Source organism: Phyllobates terribilis, unplaced genomic scaffold (genome assembly GCF_046119375.1).
Source record: "Phyllobates terribilis strain yellow unplaced genomic scaffold, ASM4611937v1 Scaffold_13__5_contigs__length_258822181, whole genome shotgun sequence".
NCBI lineage: Eukaryota > Metazoa > Chordata > Amphibia > Anura > Dendrobatidae > Phyllobates > Phyllobates terribilis.
In genome coordinates, this window is record NW_027362773.1 from 254,179,511 (window position 1) to 254,197,755 (window position 18,245).

The 18,245-nt window shown below is 45.6% G+C and overlaps 1 protein-coding gene across 2 annotated transcripts in view; it reads right to left on the bottom strand.

The window, feature by feature from the left end:
- LOC141174469 (hydroxysteroid dehydrogenase-like protein 1) overlaps window positions 1–12,861 on the bottom strand; it is a 47,240-nt gene extending 34,379 nt beyond the window's left edge. Inside the window, exon 1 of one of the 2 annotated variants that reach the window (XM_073659405.1) lies at window positions 12,709–12,791. Coding sequence is in view for 1 of the 2 variants with exons in the window: in XM_073659404.1 (XP_073515505.1) it covers window positions 12,709–12,711 (3 nt within the window). In the remaining variant the exon portion in view is untranslated. Of the gene's footprint in view, window positions 1–12,708 lie in introns of both variants that reach the window. The other variant, XM_073659404.1, reaches the window with a different exon arrangement.
- Between the last annotated feature and the right edge of the window lie 5,384 nt (window positions 12,862–18,245).

Here is an 18,245-nt window from a genome sequence, read left to right on the forward strand (position 1 = left end):
TTTCGAAAGCAAAACAGTGGCTTTCTTCTTTAGGAAGAAGAGGAATAAAAAAGCTGTTTTGCTTTCGAAACGCGAACACTTTCCTCATTATGCGGCTGTGTGCCAACAATTTTTTTTTGTTGTTCCCTACCATTTTTAAGTAGTTCCACTCTAAAAAATGCTTGAAAATAGCTTAACCCCTTAATGCTCCATGATGTACTATTACGCCATGGAGCATAATCAGGGAGATCACATGCCAGATACATTACATAGCAGGCATCTGCCTTAAACAGCAGTGAGCAACATTACTGCCAATCGCTGCAGGTAGCCTCTTAAAAGCCACTGTCAATCACTGATTGCGTTTTTTTCTATTTCATTGCAATTGGAATTTTTTTGCCGTTTACCCTTACAATAAATGGTCAAAGAAATGGTGTCATTCAAAAGTACTATGCACCTCGCAAAAAGCCCTCATACGTCAATTTTAGCAGAAAAATAAATAATTTATAGAGATTTGAAAAAGTAGAGGGCAAAAATGAAAATGCAAAAACAAAAATTTGCTAAGCAGTTAAAAAGTTCAAAAAAATGCTTCAGAGACTCTTCTTATTCATTTACTTTGTAAAATGACTTGCTGTTCATACGTTCGAGCTTTTTATAGTTTTTAATACGCTTCAAGTTTTCAAAAACAACAAGCATTTAAAAGAAATGACTAGATCATTCTTCAGGTATTTTTCTGCTGTGAATCTACGTGCAGTCACGGAAGCAGAAGCGGCACTCCCATGTCCTAGAACTGGGAGTTCCTAGTTGAGATCTTTCAAACTGCACAAAAAAGTAGGTACAGTGCCTACAAGTAGTATTCAACCCCCTGCAGATTTAGCTGGTTGACACATGCGGAATTAACTTGGCATTGTGACATTTGTACTGTAGATCAGCCTGGAAGTGGGAAATGCACTGCAGCAACTTTTTTTTTTTTTTTTTTAAAACGTTAAAAGTTAATTCAGAGTGTCATTTATTATTCAACCCCTCAAACCACAAGAATTCTGTTTGGTCCCCCTAAAGTATTAAGAAGTAGTTCAGGCACCAAGAATAATGAGCTTCACATGTGTGGATTAAAGATCTCTTTTGCCAGCCTTTTCTGACTATTTAAGACCCTCCCCAAACTTGTGAACAGCAGTCAGACATGGTCAACATGGGAAAGACAAAGGAGCATTCCAAGGCCATCAGAGACGAGATCGTGGAGGGTCACAAGGCTGGCAAGGGGTACAAAACCCTTTCCAAGGAGTTGGGCCTACCTGTCTCCACTGTTGGGAGCATCATCCGTAAGTGGAAGGCTTATGGAACTACTGTTAGCCTTCCACGGCCTGGACAGCCTTTGAAAGTGTCCTCCCGTGCCGAGGCCAGGCTTGTCCGAAGAGTCAAGGCTAACCCAAGGACAACAAGGAAGGAGCTCCGGGAAGATCTCATGGCAGTGGGGACATTGGTTTCAGTCAATACCATAAGTAACGTACTCCACCGCAATGGTCTCCGTTCCAAACGAGCCCGTAAGGTACCTTTACTTTCAAAGCGTCATGTCAAGGCTCGTCTACAGTTTGCTCATGATCACTTGGAGGACTCTGAGACAGACTGGTTCAAGGTTCTATGGTCTGATGAGACCAAGATCGAGATCTTTGGTGCCAACCACACACGTGACGTTTGGAGACTGGATGGCACTGCATACGACCCCAAGAATACCATCCCTACAGTCAAGCATGGTGGTGGCAGCATCATGCTGTGGGGCTGTTTCTCTGCCAAGGGGCCTGGCCATCTGGTCCGCATCCATGGGAAGATGGATAGCACGGCCTACCTGGAGATTTTGGCCAAGAACCTCCGCTCCTCCATCAAGGATCTTAAGATGGGTCGTAATTTCATCTTCCAACAAGACAACGACCCAAAGCACACAGCCAAGAAAACCAAGGCCTGGTTCAAGAGGGAAAAAGTCAAGGTGTTGGAGTGGCCTAGTCAGTCTCCTGACCTTAACCCAATTGAAAACTTGTGGAAGGAGCTCAAGAAGAAAGTCCACATGAGACACCCAAAGAACCTAGATAACTTGGAGAAGATCTGCATGGAGGAGTGGGCCAAGATAACTCCACAGACCTGTGCCGGCCTGATCAGGTCTTATAAAAGACGATTATTAGCTGTAATTGCAAACAAGGGTTATTCTACAAAATATTAAACATAGGGGTTGTATAATAATTGACCCACACTTTTATGTTTAAAATTTAATAAAATTCAACTGAGCAACATAACTTTTTGGTTTGTAAGATTTATGCTTCTGTTCATAAAACCTACTCTCGTTTGCAGTTTGAAGGCTCTAACTTATTTGCATCTTATCAAACCAGCTAAATCTGCAGGGGGTTGAATACTACTTGTAGGCACTGTATATGCAATCTGAAAGGTTAAGACTTTGACCTTCCTATACTGGGGGGTGGGTATGTCAATGCAACTGCAAAAAACTTTTGCAAAAGGTCTAAACTCCATGTAATATTTATATAATTTATACTCTTCAACATTAAAATTGCAACCACAAGAAGGAAAAGTTGTGGAATTATGGAAATCAACAGATCGATAGACATGTTAGTGACGCGCCCCCTGGGCCTCGCGTACACGTGTAGTGGGGAACTCGGAACCGGGCCTTCTGTGGGATGCTGTGGGATGCCTTCTTCACTGGCCACTGTGCAACTTGCGACCAGGTGTCCATTTTTCTATTAGGGGAATGGCTGCTCTCAGTCCTCAGCCAGGTAACAGTTCAATCGGGATCAACTTTGTATCAGACAAACAGTTCCTTTTACCCTGACGGGCAACTATGTACACAGGTACTCTGCCACTCACTAGTAGCGGTATCCTCCTGATGCTCCTTCCTCATATTGATCTTCAGACCCGTCTGGGTCCTCTGAAGTGTGACTCTCTGCGCCCACCCGGTGGATGTTGAGGGCATACCAGCCCCTTGCGCCGCAGTGCAGTGGGCCTTGCGGCGGGGCCTGGAGAGGGCCGCTGTTGATGACGCCCGGGGTCAGAGGGCATGGGCTGGTGGTGGCAGCGACCAGGGCTGGAGGGCTCGGCTGCAGGGCTTGTTGCGGGGTCTGGAGCAGGTCGGTGTCTGCAGCGCCCGGGATTGGCGGCTCCACCAGGGGGCCCGGGAGCAGGCTGACGCTGGCAGCGTCCGGGACAGGGAGACTCCTCTTACCTGCTCCCGCGGCCGCTCCTGCATCATGCGTCTTCTCCTGGCGCTGGTCGGGACCCACGACGGCTGGGGCACTGTCGATGCAGGGCAGCTTAGTCTGCTGCTGGTCCGCCATCTTGCTCTCCGTTCCTGATGTCTTCCTCCCCCCCCGGTTAACCGTGGCCTACCTTCCGGCGATCCTCTTCTGTAGGCCGCGGCTCTGCTCGCCATGGTCTGCGTTGAGGACCTGGCGTCGCGCGCTGCTGACGTCAGTGCTCGCTGGGCTCCTTCCAGGACCTTGTGCGGCGTCAGCGCGTGGGGCGGGGCTTCGGACTTCGCGCGTTTTTGACGTCCACGCCCCTCTTCTTCCGGCGCGGCGTCCTGAAGATGGCATCCAATGGCGGGAAAACGGCTGAAGATGGCAGGAAACGACTGAAGATGGCGGGAGACGACTGAATATGGCGGAAACTGCTCCAGATGGCGGGAAACTTCACTCAGGTAAGTGCAAAGTCTTTTTCAGGCACGCAATACCCGTTTGTGGCGGGTTGGTAACGATCCTGCCGACTACGCCAAAAGTTGACGCGCCCCCTAGGCCTCGCATACACGTGTAGTGGGGAACCCGGAACCGGGCCTTCTGTGTGATGCTGTGGGTTGTAGTCACCGTGGCGGCGACCCGGTCCCGTGGCTCAGGGTGGTCAAACCAGTGGCAGTCTATTTATGGGGTTTTTATGATTAATTGTCCGACTACGCCACCCGTGGATTGCGGTCAGTGCGAACCGCTGCTGCAAGGCAGCTAAGGTAGTGTGGCTCCCCACGGGAAGAGTGCAGCCCCAGGGCAGTGTAGTTGATGAAGGGGGGTGATAGTGCACGGGCGTCCCAGCACTAGTAGTGCTGGTGTGGCGATGAAGCACAGAGACGTGGGGTTGCAGTTCAAGTTCTTTACTCACAGTTCTTTATATTCCAAGTCACTCCGCCGACAATGACTGCCCAAGACGTGCTGTGTCCACCAGATGCGGGGGCTCGGTCAACCCCCAGGCAATTCCTGAGTGTGTCACAGGACTCCCTTCTATTCCTTTCTCTGGCCGTGCCCCACCAGTGACACTACGTCTGTCCAGCTCCCGCGGGCCTTCTCTTGGGAGGGCTTCGTGCTCACCTCCCTGACCCTATGTGGTGTGCCTTTCTAGTAGGTGTAGTGAGGGGTCGCACCAAGATATGATCACGACCGCCGGTCCTTGGCTGAGGATTAGTCGCCTCCACCAACTTGGGATCCGGTACCCTGTTCTGCCAACCCGTCACCCGCAATCTCCTGGGCCTTTGGGGTTCCTTCTGCCCTCGTGTCTCTGGGCCTCTCTTGGTGTTCTGTTCCTTTCTTCCTTTCCTTTCTGTTCCTGTTCCTTGCTGTTTCTGTTCCTCTCTTCTGGCTCTGGCCTTCACTCCAGGCCTGCCTTGTGGAGCTGAGCCCAGACTGAGCCACAGCTCCCTGTCAGCCCTCTCTAGCTGAACTCCTCTTCTCTTCCAGTGCTGGCTGGGCCTCACAGGCTAGGCCCGCCTCCGGAGCAGAGCTCCACAGAGGCCCTGCTCTGTCACTTCCTCTCTCAGACTGAACACTGTTCTAAGATGGTGCCCACCTTATATACCTCCCTCTCTGTGTATGAGCCCATCTGACTTGCAACCAATGGGCTCCTACCTATGCCCAGAAACCCAACCCCTATCTGCTCCTACATCACTGGGTTTTCCTCCCCCCTCCAGCCAGGGACATGTTCTGTCGTGCCTGCATTACTGTACTAATGGGAGCACCGTTGAGCTGTCCGCCGGAAATGGAGTGTATGTGATGCATGCAGCTTACTGAGTCCCGGTCCACACACCATCCTTACCTGGGAGTGGGATATCACACCTCTGGTTGAGGTGCAATACCCCTGTAGCGACCGAACCCTCGGGGCGCTACATTAGCAATATGCAAATGATGAAGAATAGAAACAACATGTTCTAAACATCTCGATTTATTCAGTATCGAGTATAAGCATCAAGGGCAGAAATCCCCACACTTACAACCTTGGCTGCCATCAGTGAGGTAATTAATGGCTGTCTGAGGAATGTTCTGCTGAATGCACTCTGGAAAATCATTAACTTCCGCTGCTGGTAGTTCCCTTTGCAATTGCCGAACAATGACATCCTAGATGTGCTCTATGGGAGAGAAGTCTGGAGGCGCTGTATGCTATGGTAGCATGGTTAGGCCACTCACTCTGCTCACAGTAACACAAGCAATATATAGCCAGACATTGTTTTGAAAAATGGCTCTTAGGACACTTTGGAGAAATGGCCGTACCACTGTTTCCAAGAGCAAATCAATATAACTCCAAGCTGTTAGCATACTTACTATAACGTAAGGGGGTTCTGGCTACCGCACAGTATGCCATCCCACACAATAATCACAGGAGTAGGACTAATGTAAAGTTCTCTCATGAAAGCCTCTTTATGACATTGCCCACGTAGACTCCAGAACTATCTCCAGCTAAGACAAAAGTAGGACTCATCACTGAAGAGGATAAACCTCCATTCCAGCCTCGATTGCCCTCTTGCTTTGCGCAAGCGCATTCAGCGTGGCAGAACATTCCACAAACTGTCATTAATAACCTCACTGATAGCAACCAAGACATGTAAGTGCTGGTATTTCTGCTTATGGCGCTCATACTCGATAATGAATAAATCAAGATGTTTTGAAAGTGTTCCATGTTTTTATCATTTACATACAGTAAAGACCAAAAGTTTGGACACACCTTCTCATTTAAAGACTTTTCTGTATTTTCATGACTATGAAAATTGTACATTCACACTGAAGGCATCAAAACTATGAATTAACACATGTGGAATTATATACTTAACAAAAAAGTGTGAAACAGCTGAAAATATGTCTTATATTCTAGGTTCTTCAAAGTAGCCACCTTTTGCTTTGATGACTGCTTTGCACACTCTTGGCATTCTCTTGATGAGCTTCCAGAGGTAGTCACCGGAAATGGTCTTCCAACAATCTTGAAGGAGTTCCCAGAGATGCTTAGCACTTGTTGGCCCTTTTGCCTTCACTCTGCGGTCCAGCTTACCCCAAACCATCTCAATTGGGTTCAGGTCTGGTGACTGTGGAGGCCAGGTTATCTGGTGTAGCACCCCATCACTCTCCTTCTCGGTCAGATAGACCTTACACAGCCTGGAGGTGTGTTTGGGGTCATTGCCCTGTTGAAAAATAAATGATGGTCCAACTAAACGCAAACCGGATGGAATAGCATGCAGATGCAAGATGCTGTGGTAGCCATGCTGGTTCAGTATGCGTTCAATTTTGAATAAATCCCCAACAGTGTCACCAGCAAAGCACCCCCACACCATCACACCTCCTCCTCCATGCTTCACGGTGGGAACCAGGCATGTAGAGTCCATCCGTTCACCTTTTCTGCGTCGCACAAAGACACGGTGGTTGGAACCAAAGATCTCAAATTTGGACTCATCAGACCAAAGCACAGATTTCCACTGGTCTAATGTCCATTCCTTGTATTATTTAGCCAAAACAAGTCTCTTCTGCTTGTTGCCTGTCCTTAGCAGTGGTTTCCTAGCAGCTATTTTACCATGAAAGCCTGCTGCACAAAGTCTCCTCTTAACAGTTGTTGAAGAGATGTGTCTGCTGCTAGAACTCTGTGTGGCATTGACCTGGTCTCTAATCTGAGCTGCTGTTAACCTGCGATTTCTGAGGCTGGTGACTCGGATAATCTTATCCTCAGAAGCAGAGGTGACTCCTGGTCTTCCTTTCCTGGGGCGGTCCTCATGTGAGCCAGTTTCTTTGTAGCGCTTGATGGTTTTTGCAACTGCACTTGGGGACACTTTCAAAGTTTTCCCAATTTTTCGCACTGACTGACCTTCATTTCTTAAAGTAATGATGGCCACTAGTTTTTCTTTACTTAGCTGCTTTTTTCTTGCCATAATACAAATTCTAACAGTCTATTCAGTAGGACTATCAGCTGTGTATCCACCAGACTTCTGCACAACACAACTGATGGTCCCAACCCCATTTATAAGGCAAGAAATCCCACTTATTAAACCTGACAGGGCACACCTGTGAAGTGAAAACCATTTCATGTGACTACCTCTTGAAGCTCATCAAGAGAATGCCAAGAGTGTGCAAAGCAGTCATCAAAGCAAAAGGTGGCTACTTTGAAGAACCTATAATATAAGACATATTTTCAGTTGTTTCACACTTTTTTGTTAAGTATATAATTCCACATGTGTTAATTCATAGTTTTGATGCCTTCGGTGTGAATGTACAATTTTCATAGTCATGAAAATACAGAAAAATCTTTAAATGAGAAGGTGTGCCCAAACTTTTGGTCTGTACTGTATATGTATATTATTGTTTGTGTGAATGAATCAAAAAGTCTATTAGCAGTATGTCCCGATGCAGATTGTGTTTGTCTGCACACTAAATGTATGGGTTTTACACATACATGTCAATACGGTGAGAGGAATAGTTGTTCCTTCCTCCTCTCAGCATTCCCGCGTGCTGTGGATCTAGCGGTAAATTTTGAAGCAGTGACTCACTTCACCTAGGTAGGTATTGCACTGACCTGTAGTAGAGATGGTGAGGATTTACTTGTTCTTTCACTTGATGTTGGCTTGCTACGATAGTAGATGTGGTACTGCTCACTTTCAGTATAGTTGCTCTGAGATTCAGTTGGTGCCCCGGCTGGTGGTGCGCATCTGAGGTCATTGTCAAGAGGGGTTCTGCGTCCGTATTCTAGGATAGTCCTCAGATGCTAGGTGAGCTCTCGCAGCCTTGTTTGTGACATCAAACTGGTGATAGTAAGAAACTATCGGATCAATTCCTATGTGTTTCGAAAGCAAAACAGTGGCTTTCTTCTTTAGGAAGAAGAGGAATAAAAAAGCTGTTTTGCTTTCGAAACGCGAACATTTTCCTAATTATGCGGCTGTGTGCCAACAATTTTTTTGGTGTTGTTCCCTACCATTTTTAAGTAGTTCCACTCTAAAAAATGCTTGAAAATAGCTTAACCCCTTAATGCTCCATGATGTACTATTACGCCATGGAGCATAATCAGGGAGATCACATGCCAGATACATTACATAGCAGGCATCTGCCTTAAACAGCAGTGAGCAACATTACTGCCAATCGCTGCAGGTAACCTCTTAAAAGTCACTGTCAATCACTGATTGCGTTTTTTTTCTATTTCATTGCAATTGGAATTTTTTTGCCGTTTACCCTTACAATAAATGGTCAAAGAAATGGTGTCATTCAAAAGTACTATGCACCTCGCAAAAAGCCCTCATACGTCAATTTTAGCAGAAAAATAAATAAGTTATAGAGATTTGAAAAAGTAGAGGGCAAAAATTAAAATGCAAAAACAAAAATTTGCTGAGCAGTCAAAAAGTTCAAAAAAATGCTTCAGAGACTCTTCTTATTCATTTACTTTGTAAAATGACTTGCTGTTCATACGTTCGAGCTTTTTATAGTTTTTAATACGCTTCAAGTTTTCAAAAACAACAAGCATTTAAAAGAAATGACTAGATCATTCTTCAGGTATTTTTCTGCTATGAATCTACGTGCAGTCACGGAAGCAGAAGCGGCACTCCCATGTCCTAGAACTGGGAGTTCCTAGTTGAGATCTTTCAAACTGCACAAAAAAGTAGGTATACTGGGGGGATGGGTATGTCAATGCAACTGCAAAAAACTTTTGCAAAAGGTCTAAACTCCATGTAATATTTATATAATTTAAACTCTTCAACATTAAAATTGCAACCACAAGAAGGAAAAGTTGTGGAATTATGGAAATCAACAGATCAATAGACATGTTAGCAATATGCAAATGATGAAGAATGGAAACAACATGTTCTAAACATCTCGATTTATTCAGTATCGAGTATAAGCATCAAGGGCAGAAATCCCCACACTTACAACCTTGGCTTCCATCAGTGAGGTAATTAATGGCTGTCTGAGGAATGTTCTGCTGAATGCACTCTGGAAAATCATTAACTTCCTCTGCTGGTAGTTCCCTTTGCAATTGCCGAACAATGACATCCTAGATATGCTCTATGGGAGAGAAGTCTGGAGGCGCTGTATGCTATGGTAGCATGGTTAGGCCACTCACTCTGCTCACAGTAACACAAGCAATATATAGCCAGACATTGTTTTGAAAAATGGCTCTTAGGACACATTGGAGAAATGGCCGTACCACTGTTTCCAAGAGCAAATCAATATAACTCCAAGCTGTTAGCATACTTACTATAACCTAGGGGGTTCTGGCTACCGCACAGTATGCCATCCCACACAATAATCACAGGAGTAGGACTAATGTAAAGTTCTCTCATGAAAGCCTCTTTATGACATTGCCCACGTAGACTCCAGAACTATCTCCAGCTAAGACAAAAGTAGGACTCATCACTGAAGAGGATAAACCTCCATTCCAGCCTCGATTGCCCTCTTGCTTTGCGCAAGTGCATTCAGCGTGGCAGAACATTCCACAGACAGTCATTAATAACCTCACTGATAGCAACCAAGACATGTAAGTGCTGGTATTTCTGCTTATGGCGCTCATACTCGATAATGAATAAATCAAGATGGTTTGAAAGTGTTCCATGTTTTTATCATTTACATACAGTAAAAACCAAAAGTTTGGACACACCTTCTCATTTAAAGATTTTTCTGTATTTTCATGACTATGAAAATTGTACATTCACACTGAAGGCATCAAAACTATGAATTAACACATATGGAATTATATACTTAACAAAAAAGTGTGAAACAACTGAAAATATGTCTTATATTCTAGGTTCTTCAAAGTAGCCACCTTTTGCTTTGATGACTGCTTTGCACACTCTTGGCATTCTCTTGATGAGCTTCAAGAGGTAGTCACCGGAAATGGTCTTCCAACAATCTTGAAGGAGTTCCCAGAGATGCTTAGCACTTGTTGGCCCTTTTGCCTTCACTCTGCGGTCCAGCTCACACCAAACCATCTCGATTGGGTTCAGGTCTGGTGACTGTGGAGGCCAGGTCATCTGGCGTAGCACCCCATCACTCTAGGTCAAATAGCCCTTACACAGTCTGGAGGTGTGTTTGGGGTCATTGTCCTGTTGAAAAATAAATGATGGTCCAATTAAACGCAAACCGGATGGAATAGCTTGCCGTTGCAAGATGCTGTGGTAGCCATGCTGGTTCAGTATGCTTTCAATTTTGAATAAATCCCCAACAGTGTCACCAGAAAAGCACCCCCACACCATCACACCTCCTCTTTCATGCTTCACGGTGGAAACCAGGCATGTAGAGTCCATCCGTTCACCTTTTCTGCATCACACAAAGACACGGTGGTTGGAACCAAAGATCTCAAATTTGGACTCATCAGACCAAAGCACAGATTTCCACTGGTCTAATGTCCATTCCTTGTGTTCTTTAGCCCAAACAAGTCTCTTCTGCTTGTTGCCTGTCCTTAGCAGTGGTTTCCTAGCAGCTATTTTACCATGAAGGCTTGCTGCACAAAATCTCCTCTTAACAGTTGTTGAAGAGATGTGTCTGCTGCTTGAACTCTGTGTGGCATTGACCTGGTCTCTAATCTGAGCTGCTGTTAACCTACGATTTCTGAGGCTGGTGACTCGGATAAACTTATCCTCAGAAGCAGAGGTGACTCTTGGTCTTCCTTTCCTGGGGCGGTCCTCATATGAGCCAGTTTCTTTGTAGCGCTTGATGGTTTTTGCAACTGCACTTGGGGACACTTTCAAAGTTTTCCCAATTTTTCGCACTGACTGACCTTAATTTCTTAAAGTAATGATGGCCACTCGTTTTTCTTTACTTAGCTGCTTTTATCTTGCCATAATACAAATTCTAACACTCTATTCAGTAGGACTATCAGCTGTGTATCCACCAGACTTCTGCACAACACAACTGATGGTCCCAACCCCATTTATAAGGCAATAAATCCCACTTATTATACCTGACAGGGCACACCTGTGAAGTGAAAACCATTTCCATTGACTACCTCTTGAAGCTCATCAAGAGAATGCCAAGAGTGTGCAAAGCAGTCATCAAAGCAAAAGGTGGCTACTTTGAAGAACCTAGAATATAAGACATATTTTCAGTTGTTTCACACGTTTTTGTTAAGTATATAATTCCACATGTGTTAATTCATAGTTTTGATGCCTTCAGTGTGAATGTACAATTTTCATAATCATCAAAATACAGAAAAATCTTGAAATGAGAATGTGTGTCCAAACTTTTGGTCTGTACTGTATATCATTAGCATATCTATCCATCCTGTGATTTCCATAATTCCACGTCCATGACTGGTCCTCCTTGGTGTTGCAATTTCAATGTTGAGAAAGGTATTAATGGCTCTTCAGATTACAAGAGAAAATACAAAATATCAACTAATACTTCTTGTATGTTTTCATATTAACAGGATGCAGCCAAGCCCTGTAATAATGAGAGAAGATAGGCTTTTGGTACTTGTAGGGTGTACTTACATACAAGCTGAACATCCTGCTCAATCTAATAGTATGTTCAGCTGTTCGACGGCATGGTGCACTACATGTATATGTATGACTAGCACCTTATACAAGCTTCATCTATGTGCATTTAAAATACTAAGCATGCAACCCCCTCATGGATGATATGAGTGTATGTTCATCAGAATTTTACATTAGCAACCACAATGCAATTACGATGTGCTCACGAGAGCCTACTGTGGAACCCCCAAAGGTTGAAGCGGTAGCAAAAAAACAAAACAAAAACAAAATAACATAATGTCTCAAAAATATGTACACTTCTAGACATACTGGCTATTTTGGCTATTCTTTGGATCCCACTGGCAACAGATAGTGGAGGATCACTGAACTACGGAGCAGAAGCCTTAGACCTGATGGGAGGTGTAGTTCCCAGATATGTGCATTTATAGAGTTGTGCCTATTCAACCATACAAGGTTAGTACTGCACAAACACAAGCAGTTAGTTTAGTCCAACAAGATGGTAATGCACTAGGAAGCGCCCCTTGTTTGCTTGCCTTTTTCATAAGGTACACCCCCATCGCCATCATCTTTCTACTCCTATGAAGCTCAGTAAGTTTTGGAGCTTCATAAGATATCATGAATGTCACAATATACTGAAATACTGCAGTATTGCTAGATATAGTACAAGTGATTAAACTGCAGTTTCATGTCACCTAGAAGAATGAAAAAAAAAACTAAAACGTAATATATATATAATATTGAATGAAACAAAAGCTTGAATCACCTCCCTTTTCCAAAAACAAAAAAGAAATAAAAAAAACAACATATATGATATTACTACATCCATGAAAGTCCAATTTATGAAATTATAAAGTTAATTAACCTAAAAGGTAATCACTGTAAAACAAAAAAAAAATCAAAAACACAAGAATTGCCATTTTTCAGTTTTAGCAACTTCCAAAAAGTGCAGTAAAGGGCAATCAAAATTTCATATGTACCCCAAAATGATTAATTTAACAAAATAAAAAGATTCATCAGCTCACCATTCCCCAAAGAGTGTAGCAAATGTCCACAGGTGATAAATTGCACGGATTAAGCTCTATGCCTGCTCTTGAAAACTTGTAGTCACAGAAAAAGTAGTGAAAGCCAGCAACAAAGTTTATTACATACAGTACTTGTTGCCATTGAACCCTGCCCAGATGTTAACTCTTTGCTGCACAAACCTATAGAATGTATAAAAAAAAAAGAAAAAAAGATTCCAATGAAAACTGCAACTGACTAGACAAAAATAATCAAGCTGAAAAAGCTCTCACACAGCCCCATCGATAACTTAAAGGATCTCAGAAGATTGAGACACAAAATTGAGTTGTGTTTTTTAACCATTAAAAGTATAAAAGTTATACAAGTTTTGTTTCGCTGTAGTTGCACTGACCTGAAGAATCATGTTGCCAAATAAGAAAATAAACTATGGCGGAACCTATAACCTCCCTCTCCAACATCACTGAAGTAGAGCTTACTAGTCTCTTCTCCAAATCACCCCTCACCACTTGTGCACTTGACCCCATCCCATCCCACCTGCTCCCCAACCTCACCACCACACTTATTCCATCCCTAACCCATCTCTTCAACCTATCACTAACTTCTAGTACCTTCCCTTCTGCTTTCAAACATGCCTCAATCACGCCTATCCTCAAAAAGCTATCCCTTGACCCAAGCGCTATGTCCAGGTATTGCCCCATATCGCTGCTCCCATTAGTTTCCAAACTCCTTGAGCAGCATGTTCACGCTGAACTTTGTTCCCAACTCTTATCTAACTCAATTTTCGACAACCTACAATCTGGGTTCTGTCCACATTATTCCACTGAAACTACTCTTACCAAAATTACCAACGACTTACAGTCAACAGACAATTCTCTATGCTCCTCCTTCTAGACCTGTCCTCTGCCTTTGACACAGTTGACCATTGTCTCTTACTACACCAATCCTCTCTTCCTTTAGCATCAAAGATCTTGCTGTATCCTGGATTTCCTCATACCTTTCCAACCGCACATTTAGCGTCACCCACTGCCACACTACCTCCTCTCTCTGTTGGAGTCCCTCAAGTGTCATGACAGGTGTGGGAAAGACTTAGTGCAACACAGAGGGTAAAGGCAAACGGAGCCCAGACACTAGGGAAAGGGGAAAGTGGAGACCTCCTAGTCTGATCTGGCATCACCCTTTCTCAACTTGCGTCCATATATTGCCTCTTCAGCAATCGCCGCACGCGTGCCTCACCCTACTCTCCCTGGCGTATGCCTATGGATAGGGATGGGAGGAGATGAGCACTAGTCAACCTCCGCTAAACTCTATAGATAACAAGGGTAGACAAAACCGTGGGAAATAGCTTAGCTTTAGATGAACTCCAAATAAGCACACGGCCTCAAGCTCCAGAGAGGACAAAGTACTGCTCCTGCTAAGCCTCACAAGTAAAAATGAGAATAACCGGCGACTCCCTCTCAGACACAACAGGTATATATACACCCAGGCAAGAGAGCTAATTAGCAAGAGAGAGGTAGCCGCTCGTTCCTTAAGCCAGCCTCTTATCTAAGGAGCTGTCTGAAATGCCAAAAGTAGAGATCTCCTGCAACCCATTGCAGAGCGACTGTCTGTCACCTCTGACACACCCGTGACAGTACCCCCCCTCTACGAGTGGCCTCCGGACACTCAGGACCGGGTTTCTCAGGAAAAGAGGTGTGGAATGAGCAAACCAATCTGGGAGCGTTCACCTCTGAAGCTGAAACCCACATCCTCTCCTTTAGACCATAGCCTTTCCAGTGCACCAAGTAATGTAGAGAACGACGTTGGAGACGAGAATTTATAATCCTCGAAATCTGGAACGTCAGATTATCATCAACCATTACTGGGGGCGGTGGTAGAGGTGAGGGCTCAAGAGGTTCTACATACCTTTTGAGTAAGGACCTGTGGAACACATTGTGGACCTTAAGGGACTGAGGAAGTTCTAGTCGAAACGCAGCTGGGTTGATGATGGCGGTTATTTTATAGGGACCAATAAACCTAGGTCCCAGCTTCCAAGAAGGAACTTTCAGTCTTATAGTCCTGGTACATAACCACACAAAGTCATTCATATTCAGGTCCGGACCTGGCAAGCGTTTTCTGTCAGCCATACGTTTATACCTGTCTCCCAAGGTCTTTAAATTACACAGAACACCCTGCCATACCGAGGAGAGCGACGAAGCGAAGCGTTCCTCCTCAGGAACTCCTGAGGCTTCTCCCCCACTGAAGGTACCGAACTGTGGATGATAACCATATGCATCGAAGAACGGTGACCTGTCAGTGAATTCTTGACTATGATTATTGATGGCAAATTCTGCCAGAGGTAGGTACGATGCCCAATCCTCCTAATTTTCGGAGATGAAACACCTGAGTAGTGTTGAGCATTCCGATACTGAAATATCGGGTATCGGCCGATATTCGCGGTATCGGAATTCCGATACTTAATTCCGATACTTTTACAATATCGAATACCGGAATCAGAAGTTCCCATAATGCCTGCGCTCTGCAGTGTCTCTGAAGTATGACAAGCTGGATGGCAGCGCTCAGCTGAGATCCAGCCTGTCATCAGAATGCCATCCCAGCGTGGGAGAATTCTCCTGATCGTTTAAAAGCCGGCGGGCGGTAAAAAGCCGCCTGCTTTTAAACAATCACACAGCCCCATACTGCTTCCCCGCAGCCTCCCACCCCGATCCTCCGCTCCCCTCGCCACCTCCCATCCCGATCATAAGTTAGGACCGGGCGGGGAGCGCAGCACCAAGGAGCGGGGAGCGAAGGACTCGGGCGGGGAAGCCGGCAGTGAAAAGACTTCACCGCCGGCTTTCCCGTTCTGTGCTGCACTTTCCCGCCGGTTATTTCAAATGAACAGCTGAGGTATCAGGTGATGCTGATCAGCTGTTCATTTGAAGTAGCCGCGGTGCCCTCAGAGGGTTCACGTGAGTTCATGCTTGACTGCATTGCATGAACTCACATGAACTTTCCCACGGCCGCACAGGTCAGCCTCACCTCCCAGACGATCAGCCCGTCATGATTGGTGTGTGTGGGTGTCTGTGCGTGTGTCTGCGAGTGTGTGCGGGGTGTCTGTGCGTGTGTCTGCAAGTGTGTGCGGGGTGTCTGTGCGATGTCTGCGGGTGTGTGCGATGTCTGCGGGTGTGTGCGGTGTCTGTGCGATGTGTGCGGGTGTGTGCGGGTGTGCGCAGTGTCTGTGCGATGTCTGCGAGTGTGTGCGGTGTCTGATCGATGTCTGCGAGTGTGTGCGGTGTCTGTGCGATGTCTGCGGGTGTGTGCGGTGTCTGTGCGATGTCTGCGAGTGTGTGCGGTGTCTGTGCGATGTCTGCGGGTGTGTGCGGTGTCTGTGCGATGTCTGCGGGTGTGTGCGTGCAGGCAGACATAGGCCGATGTGACACTACTACTCCCATCGGCCTATGTCTGTCCCCCGTCCACTCGTGCCAGCAGGATCAGCTCGATGGGAGCAGTAGTTCCCATCAGCCTGATCCTGCTATTTAAATTGCCCTACTGTGTCCCCAATAAATTTTAAATACATGTCATTGGTGGCCAGTGGTTGCCTACAATAAATTAGTTCATACATTACCTGTCCCCGCCGATCGCCACCTAAAATAAAGTAAAAAATAAAAAACTACACCTATACTCACCTAGACACCTAATTCCCCGAAGCCATCGATCTCCTGTAATAAAATATAAAATAATAAACCACAACCTTATCCTTACCCCTCCGTAGTAGTCCACGAGTGTCCCACGATGATCTCCAGTTTAGAGCAGCCACATAGAATGTGACCGCTCTGAACCGCTTCCGCCGCTAGAATGATGGGGCCGTAAAGCAGCCCAGTCATTCCATAAGCGGGTTCGCCGGAGTTCAGGCAGCGCTGCTCCGGTCAGCTCCTTTACGGCCCTGCTGTATCGTGAGAAATTCACACGGTACAGCAGTGCCGTAAAGGAGGTCTCCGGAGCTGCGCTGCCTGAATGCACTCCGGTGACCTCAGTCAGGGGCTCCCACTGCCGGGAGCGGACGTGTTCCCGGCAGCGTGAGCTTACAGCAGCCATGCACAGCTGTCACCATCTCCAGATGTGACAGCTGTGCATGGGAGATCAGCGCAGGAACGTGGACAGGTAACTCTTTTTTTTTAGTAAACTAAGAATTAAATAAAATTGTGTGTTTTATTTCAAATAAATTATTTTTTTCTGGGTGTAGTGTGTTTTTTCTTTTTAACACTTTGTAGGTTAGTAATGGGGGTGTCTTATAGACGCCCATCATTACTAACCTGGGCTTCATGGCAGCTGGCGCTGACATGAACCCCAACCCTATTACCCCACTGCCACCGCACCAGGGCAGCGTGGAAGAGCGAGGCTAAGTGCCAGAGTTGGCGCATCCTATGGATGCGCCATTTCTGGGGCGGCTGACGGCTGGTGTTTCTAGCCTGGGAGGGGGCCAATATTCATGGCACCCTTCCTGGGCTATTAATATCAGCCCCCAGCTGTCTGCCTAGCCTTTGCTAGCTATTAAATAGGGGGTACCCCACGTCATTTTTTGGGGGGGGTCCCCCATTTTAATAGCTAGTAAAGGCTATGTATTCAGCTGGGGGCTGATATTAGTAGTCTGGGAAGCTCCGTGGGTATTGCCCACTTCCCAGGCTTCAAACATCTGCCCCAGCCGTCTGCTTAACCTCCGCTAGAGCCTAAAATTATGGGGGATCCCACGCCAATTTTTTTTAAAATAAATCCTTTATTTTAACACTAAATGACATTTGAGGAGTTAATAAAGATGCAGTCCCTAAATTATTATTTATTTTTTAATTAATTTTTCCCAAAAATTTTGACGTGGGCTTTGCCATATTTTTGTATGCCAGCCAGGTACAGCATCCAGCTTCTATGAACGCCATTTTCCGGGGTGGCTGCGGACTGCAATTTGCACCGGGGGGGGGGGGGGCAGAAAGCTTGGGCCTCCCTGCGCTGCAGATTCCATCCCCCAGCTGCCTAGTTATACCTGGCTGGACACACAAATAGGGAGAAGCCCCACGTATTTTTTTTTTAAATTATTTCATGAAATTCATGAAATAATAAAGAAAAAAAGGGCTTCCCTATATTGTTGTGTCCGGCCAGGTACAAATAGGCAGCTGGTGGTTGGGCGCAGCCCGTTCCTGCCTGCTGTACCTGGCTGGACACAAATATAGTGCGAAGCCCCACGTCAATTTTTTTTTAATTATTTCAGGAAATTCATGAAATAATTTAAAAAAAATTGATGTGGGGCTTCGCCCTATATTTGTGTCCAGCCAGGTACAGCAGGCAGGAACGGGCTGCGCCCAACCACCAGCTGCCTATTTGTACCTGGCCGGACACAACAATATAGGGAAGCCCTTTTTTTAAAAAATTATTTCATGAAATAATTTAAAAAAAATTGACGTGGGGCTTCGCACTATATTTGTGTCCAGCCAGGTACAGCAGGCAGGAACGGGCTGCGCCCAACCACCAGCTGCCTATTTGTACCTGGTTGGACACAACAATATAGGGAAGC